Source organism: Corythoichthys intestinalis, chromosome 10 (genome assembly GCF_030265065.1).
Source record: "Corythoichthys intestinalis isolate RoL2023-P3 chromosome 10, ASM3026506v1, whole genome shotgun sequence".
NCBI classification, from domain to species: Eukaryota; Metazoa; Chordata; class Actinopteri; order Syngnathiformes; family Syngnathidae; genus Corythoichthys; species Corythoichthys intestinalis.
Window position 1 is genome coordinate 58,929,530 of NC_080404.1, and position 16,869 is coordinate 58,946,398.

The window sequence follows — 16,869 nt, forward strand, 5'->3', positions numbered from 1 at the left end:
ACGCGGGCGTTAAAGTCAATCAGCCAATGCACACCAGTCGAAGTGCGGCCGCGTGTTAGACGCGTCCCAGAAGCGGCTCAACACGGCGCACGCGAAAAGAACGGCAGAGTTTATTATTTGACGCGAGACACGACCCTCCTGCGTCAATACTACTACCGGTAGCTAGGATCGGGCAGACCGCAAGTCACTCGTGTAAAAATACGGTGGATCCGGTCGATTTTCAAACAATTGTAACCCACTTTTTGAGTCCATCAGATCTCTTGCACACAGTTGACTTGTCTTTGTCGATTTACTGCTGTCTTCTCTACTATAATAATAACCAACACGGCCCTGTGTTCAATACAAAACCCTCCTACCACAACAAAACAAGTAGGAACTAATATTGACATAGGAACTATAGTTAAGGCCGAGTTATACTTCCGCGTCAGACCTACGCCGTCAAGGAAGAATCGAGTTACGACCCTACGCCGTAGTCTGACGCGCACCCCTCGATTTTTCTAACCTTCGCGTCGCGTAGACGCGTTGACGTAGCGAAAACGGACTGTGATTGGTCCGCTCAGACTGTTGTTTCCGGGCGAAAACACCGCCATTGTAGAATAGAATCAAACATTATTTTCTACACGCAAAAATGCACCAAGCCGACGGGAGTATCATCGAAGAGCAAGTCTCGTCAAGAAATTATTATTGTGACTGCCAAATGGCAAGGTCGGCGATCGAAAAAATAAATAAATGGAAGAACCACCGAGACGTGGGTGGTCGGAATCGAGTGGCCACACGAAGCGGTGACACAGTTGGCCAAAAACTGCCAACTTTTTATCACTTTATGTCGTATTTTTGGTTGGTGCACTTCATCATTTACTGTGTACATATGTTTCAAGTATATGAAGAATAAAGCACAGATTTGGTGTCAAAAGAGTTGTTTTGATCTTTAATTTTCAATAACAGACAGTTCACACACACAATACATCATCACTGATTGAGAGTGCCTCGGTGCTTTTTATGATAACCTTAAAATCAAGCCTCCCAACGCAGTTTGGGAAGTTCCCTAGGCGCCAGAAATCTTCTATGGCTTCCCACTGGCTGGTTGTAGGACACGGCAAACAAATCAGGCTGGAGGGCTTTGCAGACCTTGAACGCAGTGCTCGACGCCAGTTTGAAGCTAGCCGCCAAAGCTAGCTCTCTCCACCCGAGTCTAAAACTCTCTGTGCGGCATCAAAAGTCGGCCAGACCGCCTTGAAACAGTCTTCTGCGTCGCCTGCCCGTCAACATTTGTATGTTCAATATTTATTCAGTGTTGATGAGCAGAATATTTACTTTCAAGAGTTCCATCTTGCATTGTTTATTTTTTCTCCGACTAGCGGAAGTAGTCAACAATCATGCCCCAAAACCGTACAAACATAGCGCCACATCCCTCTAGTGGCTTGGCGGTGAATTACAGAGCAACGCGTTCCCTCACCGCAGAACTATCGAATGTCGAATGACGCCGTAGTCGCTACGCCGTCCCCGCAACGCGGGAGTATAACTCAGGCTTTATACAACATAAAATATACAATATAAACGAATACTACATCACATTTGTAAAATATAAACACATAATGAAATAAATAATAGCCCATTTAAATAAAATAAACTGAAATGAGCTAAAACACCTGTAATTAAATAATAAGATCCTGCTTACACAATTGCATTTATTAATTTCTGTGTGGCGCTTTAACTTGAGAAAATCCACCAATAAAGCTTTTGAAAACCGTTCATAAGGGAAAAAAATGAATCATTGAGTCATTTCATTTGTAAAATAAAAAACTTTGTCATTGGGATTGCTTTTCTCTTTAGCACAGGACTTCTTTTTTCTTCTTTCTTTCAGAAAGAAAGCTGACCGATACGCGGGGTCTGAAAGGCAAATTGTTGTTGGGTTATCTTTAAATACCCGCTACTTTTTGAGCAGAATTCTAGCTTTGTATAGGCTAATGTTCCTATTGTTTTAAAAGTGTGTAATAAACAACAAGCACATTTATATTTTGCATTTTGTTTTTTTACTGTACCGAAAATGAACCGAACCGTGACCTCAAAACCGAGGTACGTACCGAACTGAGATTTTTGTGTACCGCTACACCCCTAGTGTACACCGATATTTCCGGCACGTTGAAGCACCGGCGATGCAATTCGGGCGACCCACACGCTGGCTTTTTTTTTCCTGTACTAAAAGAATTGATCCCAATGGATTTCCGTGAGGTCACCTGATGCGATAACCTCCCTGCGTGCGGTCCTGATTCCACCCCTTTGTGTACGTGTGTGCGCAATGAATTCTCTATAGACGGCCTGCCGCCTGTCTCTGGAGTGCTTCCCGTTGAACAATGGCAGGCATCATGTTAACATCATTAGAGGGATTAATCTGTTCTCCTCCCTCCTTATCTTCTCCTGTTTTTTCTTTTCGTTTCAATTTGGCTCTCTTCTCTCTTTCCAGGATTCATTTTTACAGATCAAACGGGAGGCCCATTCTTAGTCAGACCGCGCTGGCCCTTTAATTAGCTCCGGCTAATAACGTGGAGTATGCGCTGATAGGCATCTCTCTGATAAGACCGCGCAAAGATGACCCCTTTTTCCTACCTTTTCCCCCCAATGCTACCTCAGGTTAAAAGCCTAATTTTGAGTCTGACTCCGCACCCAATTAAAAATAGAGGCCGCTTCGAGCCAAGCTAGTGAGGAATCCTAATGAATAATACGGTGAACTTTTATGCAGAAACACTGCACATCTTCAAAGCAACATTAGCGGTCAACAATTTCAAATCAAGGTGCAAGGTGGGGAAGAAATGCAAGCCGTTGGACAAACACGGATCAGAATCACTCGAAAATAGGTGTAAAATGACCAATTCTGAATGAGCTGTGACTCTAATCCATCAAATGTGACGAAAAAAAATGCGTTTTTACTGGTTGATAACGTGACAAAACTAGAAAAATGCCATTTCTGGAGAAATTGCGCTGGCAGCACAGCGGTGATGGGTTTGTATATCGTGTCACTTTCTGTTATACAGTGGTATGAAAAAGTATCTGAACCTTTTAGAATTTCTCGCATTTCTGCATAAAATCACCATCAAATATGATTGTATCTTTGTCAAAATCACACAGATGTAAAAACAGTGTCTACTGAGTTGCTTGGGTTGAAAATCGGAAAATAGGAGTGAGTGGAAGTTTTTCTGCCATAGAAATGAAGGGGAAATTTTGCCCATGAAAAATCAATGGGTATGTTTTCGTCAAATTTGGCAGAACCGTACATTTTTTGGGGGGGGGAATACTACAAACGGTAGCTTTTGTGTGTACATCAACAACAGGAAGAGCTGAAATCCAAGCACTAAATGAAATGTTGCTATGAATGTTTGGCACCAAGTGTTCTGAAGTACAAACACCACAAATCTTGGGGAAAAGTTTTTTTCTCAGCTAGCATTTGGCACAATTTAAGCATGGCAGAGAGAGCATGAAATTCAATGTTCTCAGACAGGAACATTTTAAAAATACAGGAGGATGGAAAACAAAAATTGCTCATGAAAACATCAGATTAATGAAGTCATTTGAACTCATCGGCAGCTATAGATTCGCTGCCGACCCGCCTAGTTGGAAATAGATTAGGCGTCAGTGGCAGCAAATGGTGTGCTAATCACTACTGCTGACTTTGTACACGCCTGCTCATTTTGGGGAATGTTTTCCAACGGTCGTCGGACTGTTAATTAAGGCTGCTTTTTGGAAAATGACTGCAGGCCATATCTGTTTAGATTGATCCTCAGCAGTGCAATTTCGTAAGCGTGGAGGTTTTGCGAGTTGCATGTCGGAGTGGCGGCATTCATTCCCATCGCCGGCAGCCGGCGTGGCCCGAGGGAAGGAAGGACGCGCTAGTACACGCGTGATGCCGAACTTCACTTACCAGTTGTTGACTTGTAGGATGGTGAGGCCCGTGTCTTGTGCCAGTTGCTTTTTCTGTTCCTCTGATGGGTACGGATGCTACCACAGAGAGAAAAGAAGTGCAGTTTAGTCCACTTCCTGTCACTAATTTGGTATGAAAGTCCCCCTATAACATCAGAATTTGATAAGATTGTGCTTCACTGAGCCACAACCCGTTATCTATTTCTTTGTAAAATGAACAAAAAAAAAAGCGCAAAACACAAGTGTTAATCCCATTTCGCTGTTGGCCGGGAAGCCGGCGTCAGTAACGGGAAGAAATGTTAATCAAAGGCAGGCTTTTCCGCTTAGTTTCATTGCTGTGGCACCCAGCGTTTCAGTCGTTTTTTCCCAGAAATTCAATCGTTTTGAATGATTAATACGGAACAATGTTGTTTAGGAAATTTGCTTTTGGGTTTTTTCTGGCACATAGCCAAAAAAAAAAAAAAAAATGCCACATGGCAAAATCCATTTTTCCACATGGCAAATACCACTTTTAGTTCTCGCTGTCTCTCCTAAGCTGCGTGCGCACTGCTTGCACTTACTCAGCGCACGAGAAAATCTATGCAGCGCACAAAATAAAATTCAACAGAAACGTCATCATTGACGACATCACTGTCAGAGCCGCAGTGATGTGTCAGCACAACAGTTCTATCAGTGCGTTGGATACAGCAACGCGACAAGTTCAGCTGTCGGCGCCGCTGTGATGTGTCAGCGCGACAATCCTCTTGGTGCGTTCGATACGGCAACATGACGCTCTTATTGGTGTGTTCAATACGCCAGCGCGATGCTCCCATTGGTGGTGAAAAGTGAGCTCGACTCCAGTGCTAATTTACTGAAGCGACATTCCGCTGCCAATCTTTGCAAGTGCTACAGTATTAAGATATCATTTTAGAACTGATATAATGGCGTTAATTCGACCAAGAACTTTGCTTTCCGTACCATTTTGCAACGTAACTCAGGTGTCCAGCCAATAATACGCATCGTGCAAGTTAGCTAGCTAACAACAGTGCAGCGGAAGTAAGAGACCCAAATGATAACCCCCTATCACGGCGAAAGGAAAAAGCAGCAATTGGACACTCATTAAGCCAAAGTAAAAAAAGAAATGAGTGAGATTTTTTTTACTGCTTCCAACCCCCTTTTTTTAACCTGTCCACTGCAGCTAGCTATTTTTCCTGTTTCAAGAAATCTGAGTGAAACTTGCTTGAAGCACTGGCAGATAATCTGACTTATTTCGAGTAGATTTACACTGACAGCAAGGGAATTTAGCTTCTTTTAAGGAGACGTGTTTTTGCAGTGGAGCTGCTCAGACACGGAGAAGAAGAATCTTGAGTCTCCCTATTGTCTGAATGGAGGAGTTTGATATACTGTACTCCCATTGTGGTTATTCATTATGTTAACTCAACCATACTACAACTGGACCTTAACCCTTGAGAGTCGAAGGACGCGCCGGCGCGTCCTCAGCGCACGTCGTCTTTGAAGCACCCTCGCGTTTTAATTACGTCACCCACATGCCGTTGGTTGGTCTCGTTTTAAAGTGCGGAAGTTGCGGTTTACTCTCGTTGTTATTTGAAATCAATCGACCAACTAAAACGTGAGATATTGTCATTTAAGTTTTATAGTTTTATTGTCCTCTCAAAAAAACATTAAAACGCTGCATGGATCATTTGTTTATGTCTATATTTCCATCATTTCTTGTCCTTTTTCAAAACGGAAGCTCCATGAAAAAAACACAAATCAAACGAACCCTTTCGAAGTCACAGTGGAAGCACAAAATGCGTTTTTTTTTTTTTTTATAAATATAACTGCCGTGCGAGGTTCCACCGAACGAGAGGCAGGATTGTTCTGACGCAGCGAGGGGGCGAGCGACGGCCGTTTGAATCAAGCAAGCGGGCGAGCGACTTTGTGTGACTTTGAGGATGAACGGAAAACTAAATTTAGCGCAAGCAATTGTGCTTTTTGATCAACTTGAGGAAGAGGGTGGTCCAAATTCGTCATCATCGTCTTCTTCGGAAGAGTCCTCGAGTGAAGATAGTGACGGATTTGAACACGTGGGTGACGCCATCGACGAGCAGAGGTAAGCCAACTCACTTTTTTTTTTTTTTTTTTAATGCTGTAAAAGTTTCTTTTGATATTGCAAGACAAAGTTAATTTTGATGCAATATAAGTGCGTGTTTGTGTATGTAATAATAAAATGTGCATATCAGATCAAAGTATAATTTGTGGTCTTCTTTCTATATGAAGATTAGGGATGTAGCACATATTCAGCTACGGTATTCTTTCTACTGTCATACATATAGATTTCCATTATTATTTATTGCTGTATATATTTTTATTTTATACTTTATTATTTTCATAAATACTGACTTTTGTTTCATGTACATTTATAGTGACAATGAAAGTAAAGTGAAATGAAAACGGAAGGGTGGAAAGAGGACCGACACCCCATGGAAGTGTGGGCTGTGATGTAGCCCTGTGTCTAATTCCAGGACGAAACTGCTTTTCGGAGTGGCATGCCTGAAAAAAATTTAACTTGTTTATTGTAAATATTTTTGAAAATACTTTTTTCCCCAATGTTATATATATATTTTTTCTCCCACAATCAGTCTTCTCAATTTGTGTATATAAATGTGTGTTCAAGAAGCTTGATTGTGTGTACATAGTTTTCATCAGGTGATGGGCCGCAATACCTAAACTCATAAAGAGATGGCCTCTAAACACTTTTTGTGTTAGATGGTATATTTTTTCACTGTTCTTCACTGTTTGGTCTGCTGTATATAACCTGTTTTGACTAGAGCATGTATAAATGCAAAAAACGCCTATGGCTATACCTGTTGTTTATGTTGAATTGTCAAATAAGACTATTTATTCTAATTTTTTTTGGTTGAATGTTCATCCTAACATGTTGAATAAATATTACAAAGTTTCAAAACGGTTCGTTACGCATGTTTGGTTGTCAATTGGACATCAATATTAAAAATTTTGACAAAACGATTTTGGAATTTTTGGTCTTTTTGGGCCCAAAATTATGATTTATAATTGGTCAGTGAAGGAAACAACAGTTTGGACATGAAGTTCAAGGTGTCACAAAAAAAGGGACCAAACCAGGCCATCGTAAACAATTCTGTCTTTGAAATATAAAGGCAACTTCAAAGGCATGCAAAATCAGACAAAATAGGCCCAGACCTTAAAGGGTTAACCAGGCCAAAGCAGGACTCTGACATATACAGTAAGATAGTACACATCTCATGAACAACGAGTCTTTTTCATTATAAGTTGGCCAAATCAATTATATTAAAATAAACTAATGAAAATTGTTGCTATAATTTCATTCTTTTAATAAGCCATGCTATGACTTGCTATGATCCAAGGTTTTGGACAGGCATCATACTGGTGTGTGTGGCCACAGTGTACACATCTAATGTTGCTCACTATGGTCCGCAGTCTGCTCGGACACATGAAAAGTTAGAGGGAACGTTGCTGAAGACTGCTTTGACCAAGTGACAAATGAAGAGTTGTTAGCAATGACATCGGAACAAAACAACAAGGTGTTGCTGGCCTCGGCGTTGCCCAAAGTTTACAAGTAAAAAACAACGCAGATTTTAATATTTTCAGATAATAAATGATTAAAAAAAAAAATTTTTTTTAATCGCTACAAATGCTGTCGTGTAGAATCGAGAGGCGTCAATGTTAACATGTTTCTTGCACTCTTTTAAAAGTCAAATTTAATGCTTTTAAAGTCATTTTTAAGACCTTAAAAATATCATTTAAGACATGTCACAACAATTTCTGACATTTTATTTAACGTTAGAGTTTCTGCCACAGACCGCTGGTGTATTTCCTCCGATCACGTGCGACTCGGCAGCTTTGATCTCCTTTATCCCTGACGAAAAAGTCTTTTGGCACACTTGGAGCGGGAACCTCTGGGTAGGTCACGATACGATACGAGGCTCACGATAATGTTGATCTCACAATATGGCCGTTGAAGGAGAGCGTACCTTTTCTCGTAGGCATCGTCTAACTGTTTGCATTATTCTAACTCACTTAATATAATCAATCAAGGAATAGTATCGTTTCTCGTATTTACTGTTTGCCTGTTTATATTACTCTAATACACTCAATATAAAATAAATAGCACTTATACCATCATTTAAAGAAAACAAGCAGAATATATGTCATAAGAGATACATGACGTCTTCTTATCACGGAAGTCCAACGTGTGCGTCGTGCAACCGACTGAGCAAGATTGACGCTGACAAGCTCACGTCTGCACCGCCAGCTCTCGCAAGCAGTTCTCCCGGACAGTCCACAACAAATGGCGGGACGCCCTGAAACACCGGAGAATGCCCAATATCCAGCAGATAACACGACTGACAAGACTCCAAGAGCCCCTTTGACGCTGAAGTGGCAAAATCCACAACCCTCATTGCCCTGACAACAGTAACTCCCAAATCCTCCCGTCCAATCCACAAACAGACAATAATTCCAAACACACCCTTCTTCCTGCCCACAGCCCACCCCGCGAGATCTTTCGAAAGACTGAAGGTTTAACTAAGCATTGCCATTCTTCTCAGGAACCTTTTGTTGACTTGTAATATGGTGGCCTGAGTCTGTTTCTGTTTCGCCTTGCCGTTTGATCGCTGTCGACCTGAATAAATTGTCAACTTGTGCTCCAAAGCCTTTTTCCAGCTTTCAAAAGGGAGTCTGTACAAGGGGTTAGGACTAAGGTGAACGTGCGGGGTTTGGCCTTTTGGCCGAGATGTCGGGTCCGGCTGACCTGATTCCGGCAGTCTGGCTAAAAGGTCAAACTCCGCGCGGCTACCGGCTGACGTACGCGAGCTCGCGGACAACGTACGTATAACATATTAATCCCAAAGTCTCGTATTTAGTGCACGGCCATTAATGAAACCAAAACACGCCATTAGACGTTTAACTGGAGACTACATTGATTTCCCTGGCATTAAACGCATCGTCTGGAAACGTAATGCCTACTGGAATTTTCTTTCAATTTTAGACAATTTAAGACCTTGATTATCCAAATTGAAGACATTTTATGGAGCCGCGGGAACCCTGAGTAACTACATACATAGGTTTGAAGAACATCCGAACTCGTTTAAAGCTCTCGGAGAACATACTGTATGCGTGCGCTTGAGCCCGTGCTGTATATGTATCATTCTTGATTAGAGAAAATCCATCATAAATTCCAACTTTTTTCGAAAAATCATTGAAGATGTATGTTGTATAATCATCTTCCCCTACGGTTGAAATCAATTATTAAAAGAGTCAAATTAGTACGACATTCACGGCCATGATGAGCGTATGTAAATGAATGCACGATCGGCTTTTGGCGCCCGACTGGACGGAGACCTCCGCCCTGCTTAAAAACTTGCAGAAATGGGCCAAATGATGAAGTATGTGAAATCACACTTATTTAGGATAATAAATCAATCATAATTAAATAAATGTTGGAATAGAATTACCGGTACTAAAATGGAAATAAAGTCATGTATTTGGATGTAAGTACAGGTTGAGAAAATGTTGAATAAATAATGTAATGAATAAGTTTTAAAATGAATGAATTTAAATTGAAATCATATTGAATGAATATGAACTAGAGAACCTGAAATAAACAAATAACATACTTACATGTTTCTTGAAATTATTGATTGAATGACATTACATATTCATTTGTTGAGTTTTAGCATTGAGGACCTCCCCGGTCAAAACGGAATGGACATCATTCACCGTCATTGGTGAACAATGAGTTCTAGACGTGTTGGGTTGTTTTTGTATTTTTGCATCCCACTGGAAAGTGTAGATTCCCACCTACAGTTCTGTGTTCAATCCACGTGAACAATAGGCAGCTAAACACGACCATCAGACGTGTAAAATGGATGTGGCGCCAGCATGTTTATTTCTATTTCTTTTACTCCTTCATGCCGCATAATGAACAGGACTGTGTTTTGTTTGAAGGGCGGCAGACGCAGCAGAGGGGAGCCTCGCTCCTTCCCCCCGCCCCTTATTTTTTTCTCCCAGCATTCCCCTTGTCCATGTGATGGGCTGTGGGGGGAGGAGTAAGGAGGGTGGAACACAAGGAGGCTAATTCCATGCACTAAGTTATAATTGCATTGTCGCCTCTGGCCAAACTGCTGTCCGCTATTCAAACAAGCATACTAGTAGAAGACTAACTCATCATAGTTGGCCAACAGCAGCCCAATGCACCCATCCTGGTCCCTAGTTGCTATACTGTATGTGGGAACACGCAAAATGTCGTCCTCGTCCCCCAAAATGGATCTGCGGATAGCTCCGACAGTGCGGGAGCGGCTTACGTCCGTGAATTATCACTGTCGGTCCTCACAGTTCTAATTAGGGATGTCCCCGATCCGATCACGTGATCAGAAATCGGGCATGAGCGCGTCATTTTTAGAAGATTCCATTTTTAAGACATCTTTAACTTCAGGGCCACAAAGCAAAAATATCAAATGTACAAGGGTATCGTCGTTTTGTCCTACGCAACTTTTTTTAGTAGTGCCAAGTACCAAAAGTGGTATTTGCCATGTGGCATTTTTTTTGCCTTGTTCAAAACTGATGTTGCCATGTGGCATTTTTTTGCCATGTGGCAAAATGGATTTTGCCAAGTGGTATTTTTTTTTTCTTTTTTTGCTATGTGGCAAAATTGATGTTGCCATGTGGCATTTTTTTTCGCAATGTGGCAAAATTGATTTTGGCACGTGGCATTTTTTTGCCATGTGGCGAAGTGGATTTTGCCATATATTATCATTTTGCCATGTGGCAAAATTGATGTTGCCATGTGAATTTTTTTTTACCATGTGGCAAAATTTATGTTGCCATGCGGCATTTTTTTGCCGTGTAGCAAAATTGATTTTGACATGTGGCATTTTTTGTTTTTGTTTGTTTGTTTTGGTATGAGGCTTTTTTTGGGGTAGAAAATCACATGTTTTTCTGCCACTTAATATGAATGGAAAGTTTGGACGTGCATAACTGTCAATGGGCATAGCCTGACTTGGTTGCCAGTTAAATGTCAATGCGCTGTAGTGCTAAGTGTATGGTCAAAAATCACAGCCACATGTTTTTCTGCTATCTAATATGAATGGAAAATTTGGACGTGCATGGTCTGCAAAACTGCCAAACACCCCATAAAAAATGCCACGTAGCAAAAAATAAAATGCCACAAACCAAAATCCATTTTGCCACATACCCAAAAAAAATGCCACAAGGTAAAATCAATTCTGCCACATGGTAAAAAAAAAAAAAATGCCACATGGTAAAATCCATTTAGCCCAATGGAAAAAAATTCCACATGGCAAAATCCATTTCCTTTTTTCCCCCCCAAATCTTTTTTTTTTTTTTTAGAAGATCAGAATGAAAGAGTGAAAAAGATGGGGGTTTAGTTGAGAGTGCACTCTTGTCTGTGAGTCAAGGTTGTCCCGCCCGTCGGACGCTGCGCATCTATGGAGGTCTACGGACAGTCGGCGGGGCTCGGCTGCTTCTCTCTCTCTCTAATGAAGAAGCTCATTTCTGGTGTTTTTTTTTTGCCAGTAGCTGATTGTGTTTGAAGACCGGCTTCGGTCACTCTAGTTTCTTTCTCTATCGAGCAGCGGGTGCCGCTGGGCCCCTCCGCCGTCACAAAGAACTTGCAGGCGGACACATTTTGAGCTTCCCCTCCTTGAAAGACTATCATCCGCCACTGATAAAGAAAATGAGTAATTTTATTTTTAAACCGGACGTGAACCACGTAGACAACAACAGTGAACGATGTGAGTCATCATTATTATTATTTATAAATAAGTCACCAAGCTGTACTGCCAAAAGCGCATCGTTAGCCACGTCTGCTAGCCAGAAGCGGAACTGCACGAGTTACAGGTTCCATATTCCACTGTTCTCTACCGGAAAATCGGAAAACGTAATGACAAAAAAACACAAAGTTGAGTAAATCCGCCCGGGTGTATCATTCGTCATAAAAAAATAAAAATAAAAATAAAAAAAACCAAAAAACACTGTTGTTCAAGTGTTTGCCGCACGTCGACCCGATCCGACGCCGGCCGCGGACGTTTGGCCAGTCCCATGTAGGAGCTCGTCATGTGAATCTGATACGACATTCAGGCGGCTAGACCAAAGGCATCTGAGGCCGTCGCGGGAGAGTCCAACTCGTGATAAATTGGGGGGAAATCCTATTTTTGGCGCCGTGGACGGCAGCAGTCGAAATGGATTGGACGTCTATGCCTGTCAACAGCGAAAAGCTAAAATAAAAAAATACCCAAAACAAAAGAACACAAGGGGTTTCCTTCCCTGTTGCTTTTGTAGCGTGCCAAATGAATGGCAAATTGTCCCAACTGTGAAGTTTTAATAAGGTGTGTGATACCGCGTCTCCTAATGGCCTTTGGCTGGGATTCAGCAAGCGCGCGTTCTTGAAAGGAGCAGATGGAAAGTTTCTTCGCATCCTCCCCTCCTCCTCCTCCTCGCTCCCTCTGCTCTATCTTAATGATATGTCTTCTCCAAATATACAAGCGTTTTCATGAGAACTCGCAGCCTGCCTTCTGCGAGCGAGCATGTGGCTGCCAGGACGGACGTGAGGGGGGGTTATGTTTTCCCTCATCTTATCAGTCCCACTCTGTGCTATTTTACGTGTTAATATAAGTAAGTCGGTCTTTGCCAAACCAAACTACAACGGGGTTAGGCACCAACCTCCGCCGAGGACTTGGCAGATCCCTGTAAAGAAGGGAGGAAGACAAACGTGACGCGGCCGAATATGATTAAAAGCGCTGACCTACATTAGCAGCCTCAAATCGGATATTTGTCAAATAAAATGTTCAATTATTCCCACTAGTCTACAGTGGTATGAAAAAGTATCTGAACCTTTTGGAATTTCTCACTTTTCTGCTTAAAACCACCATCAAATGTGATATTTGTCAAAATCACACAGATGTAAAAACAGTGTCTGCTTGAACTAAAAGCACCCAAACATTTACAGTTGTTCATATTTTAATGAGAACAGCATGCAAACAATGACAGAATAGGGAAAAATAAGGAAGTGAACCCTCTGTCTAAGGAGACTTAAAGAGCAACTGAAACCAATTTAAGTCAGGTGTGTGCCAAATCACTGGTGAGTGGTTTAAAGCTGCCCTGCCCACTATCAAACACACACCTTTGTAAGAGTTGTCTTGAAGAGAAAGCCTTGTCTGATGTGCATCATGGCTCTGTCAAAAGAGCTGTCTGAAGGATTGTTGATTTGTATAAAGCTGGGAAAGGATACAAAATCATCTCTAAAAGTCTGGATGTTGATCATTCGACAGTCAGAGAAGTCTACAAATGGAGAGAGTTTGGCAGTGTTGCTTCTCTCCCAAGGCGTGGCCCTCCACCAAGGATGACGTCAATAGTTCAGCGCAGAATACTCAGAGAGGTAAAAAAGAACCCTACAGTGTCTGCCAAAGACAGAGTACAGTCAAATATATCTGTGCACACATCAACTATATGTAAAACTATGGCCAAGAATGGTGTTCATGGGAAGACTCCACAGAGGAAGCCATTGCTGTCTAAAAAAAACATTGTTGCTCGTTTAATGTTCGCAAAGCGGCACTTGGACATTCCACAGAAGTTTTGGCAAAATATTTTGTGGACTGATAAAACCAAAGTTGAAATAGTTGGGAGAAACACACAACGTCATGTGGGGAAGAAAAATGGATCAGCTCACCGACATCAACACCTCATCCCCACTGTGAAGCATGGTGGAGGGTGCATCATGATTTGGGGCCGTTTTGCTACCTCAGGGCCTGGACAACTTGCAATCATTAATGGAAGAAGGAATTCAAAAGGAAAACCTGAGCCCGTCTGTCAGACAGTTGAAGCTAAAAAGAGGATGGATGCTGCAACATAACACATAACATAACATAATTAACTTCAGAATGGTTTCAGAAGAACAAAATACACGTTCTGGAGTGGCCAAGTCAAAGTCCAGACTTGAACCCAATTGACATGCTGTGGCAGCGATTCATGCCAGACATCCCAGGAATCTGACTGAAATACAGCAGTTTTGCAGAGAAGAATGGGCTAACATTAGTCCTGATCGATGTGCCGGACGGATCTGCAGCTACAGGAAGTGTCTGGCTAAAGTTAATGCTGCCAAAGGGGGTCCACAAAAAATTAAATTTGATGGTTCACATAGTTATTTTTCCACCTTCTGTCATTAAAATATGAAAACCTGTACACGTTTGGGTGGTTTTAGTTAAAGCAGACACTAGTTTTTCATCTGTGTGATTTTGACAAAGATCAGATCACATTTAATGGTAATTTTATGCAGAAATGTGAGAAATTCCAAAAGGTTCAGATACTTTTTTCATAACACTGTACTTTCTTTGTAGAACATCTCGAGTGATGAATCTCGAGGATTTTTTTTGTCCAATCAGATTTCAGTCTTTTAATGTTGCCATCTTTATCTAATCTGCTCGGGTTCAGGATCAGAATCAATCCAGTTGGCCCAAGTCATTTAAACATTCTCTTGGTCCAGTTAGGTTGCAAATTTATCCTCACAAGGGCTCTCCCACCCTCTGTCAGAGCAAAGAAAATACAATTCACAAATCAGCATTTTTGGTTGATTTAACTACATTGTTTTGTCATGTTACATCTATTAGGGACAAACGGGACGATGACGCGCCTAGCAACAGTTGCTAACGTCATCAATTTTAATGAGCAAAGGTGACGTGTTGCTTGCAGTACGCCATTTAATTCATGATTTCATCGACACATGCTGCAGCACTTCATGAATTTATTTTATCTGTCAAACTCATCCATCAAAGTCAGTTGGCAGGACTAACGCTGATCTAAGTCGGAGTTTGACTGATAAGATAAATTCATGAAGTGCTGCGACACATGTCCGTTAAATAATTGTTTTTTTTTTTTTTTTCAAACAATAAATGGTCAGCTATTTGAATGAATAAATGACACATTTAATGGAACTTTTATTTCCTTCCTATTCTATTCATTAATGACCCATTTAAGTACATATTTAAAGATATAGTTATATATTTTATTCTTTTATGGTCCTCCATACTAAAGAAGATTGTACCTTTTCTCGTATTTACCGATCGACTGTTTATATTAAGTGAGTTAGAGTAATACAATCAATCAGGGAATCGTATCGTGTCTCGGATTTACTACTTGTATTACTCTAACACACCCAATATAAAATAAAATAGCACTTACAAAGTTGAAGGAAAACAAGCAGAATATAGGGTATAAGAGATACAGTACATGGCGTCTTCTTATCACGGAAGCCCAACGCGTGCGTCATGCAACTGAATGAACAAGATTGACGTTGATAAGCCCACATCTGCACCACCAACTCTCGCAATCAGTTCTCCTGGACAGTCCAGAACAAATGGTAGGACGCCCAGTCCCAACACAAGGAACACCGGAGATCGCCCGATATCCAACTGATAACACGACTGACAAGACTCCAAGAGCCCCTTTAACACTGAGGTGGCAAAATCCATAAACCTTGCTGCCCAAATCCCAAATCCTCCTGTCCAATCCACAAACAGACTATAATCTTAAACAACGCCCAAACACACCCTTCTTCCTGCCCACGGCCCACCCCGCGAGAGCCTTCAAAAGACTGAATGTCTAACTAAGCGCTGTCATTTTTTTCTCAGGAACCTTTTGTTGACGTGTGCTAGGGTGACCTTGCCTCCCCGCCTGAGTCTGTTTGGTCTTGCCGTTTGATCGCTGTCGACCTGAATACAGTGTCAGCTTGTGTTTCAAAGCCTTTTTTTATCTTTCAAAATGGAGTCAATACAAAGGGTTAAGACTAAGGTGAACGCATGGAGTTTGGCATTTTGGCCGGGATGTCGGGGTCTCGCCGGCCCGGGTCGTTGGAGTGGCACCAGTGCGGGCTGGCGATTCAGCTGGCGTGATTCCGGCAGTCTCGCTAAAAGATCAGATTTCTTCAATACTAACAACAAAAGCAAAATAGGAAAGCCATTTCTTGACTCTCTCTCTCTCTGGAGCAGGATTAAAAAATGACACTGCCTTAACATTCTAAGAAAATAATAAAAAGTTCCCTTCAAAACATTCAAATCTTCGTGGAATAATGAATAAATCAAGCAAAGTCTGCCATTTCTGTAAATCTGCAATAAAATCATTGTTCTCCCTAGAGGGAGGTAACTGCTAAATGACTTTTTTGGTTGCAGTTTCAGTTTATAGTAAGAAGGATTATTTCACAAATATTTTCATCTGGCCGGCCGCGTCAGCACAAACACACCCACCCCGAGGAGAACCCAAAATACACTTTGACAAGAAACTTAAGCGCTGATACCGCCAGTCAACTGTGATGTTCAAAATGGCGTACATGCACGCCTTTTTATTCGCCGGACGCCATCCTCATCTTGCCTTCTCGCTTATTAGCGTTGTGGCGATATCGCACTGCATCTTTTCTATTTAAAGCTTCTGTGGCCTGCGTGCTGGCTCGACACGGCACGTTAGCTTTTAAATTGTATGCCGACACAGTCGTGTGATACCATTTGCCCCTCCAAAAAAAGACCCATACATATATACAGTATATAAACAGGCCATGACACTGGCGTGGCCGCAACACTTTCCAAAAAAGAAGACTAGAAAGAAATGCTTCAAAAACAGCTGTTTGCCATTGACAGTGATAGAAGGCGTCCTTTTGAACGTTGACAGGTAGCACTTCCCAATGCAAATGGATCGGACATCTATCTCTGTTAAAGGCACTGGAAGCCTCCTCAGTTGAAATGGACTGGACGTTTATTGCCGTCAATGGCAGCCGATAAAGGTAATTGGAAACAGGTGGTCACCACAGGATATGATAGAACAACCTTGAGATCAACGGCGTGAGCGAAAAAAGTCAAATGGGTGATAAACATTGGAGATTTTTTTTTTTTTTTTACACACGTATCTGTC

General features: G+C 41.7%; 1 protein-coding gene across 3 annotated transcripts in view; it reads right to left on the reverse strand.

Moving 5' to 3' along the window:
- Positions 1 to 16,869, reverse strand: part of LOC130923319 (homeobox protein Meis1) — a 166,035-nt gene that overhangs the window by 47,855 nt on the left and 101,311 nt on the right. For all 3 annotated transcript variants that reach the window (XM_057848950.1, XM_057848949.1, XM_057848948.1), the window contains exon 9: positions 3,917 to 3,993. In XM_057848950.1, coding sequence (XP_057704933.1) covers positions 3,917 to 3,993 — 77 coding nt within the window. The remainder of the gene's footprint in view (positions 1 to 3,916; positions 3,994 to 16,869) is intronic.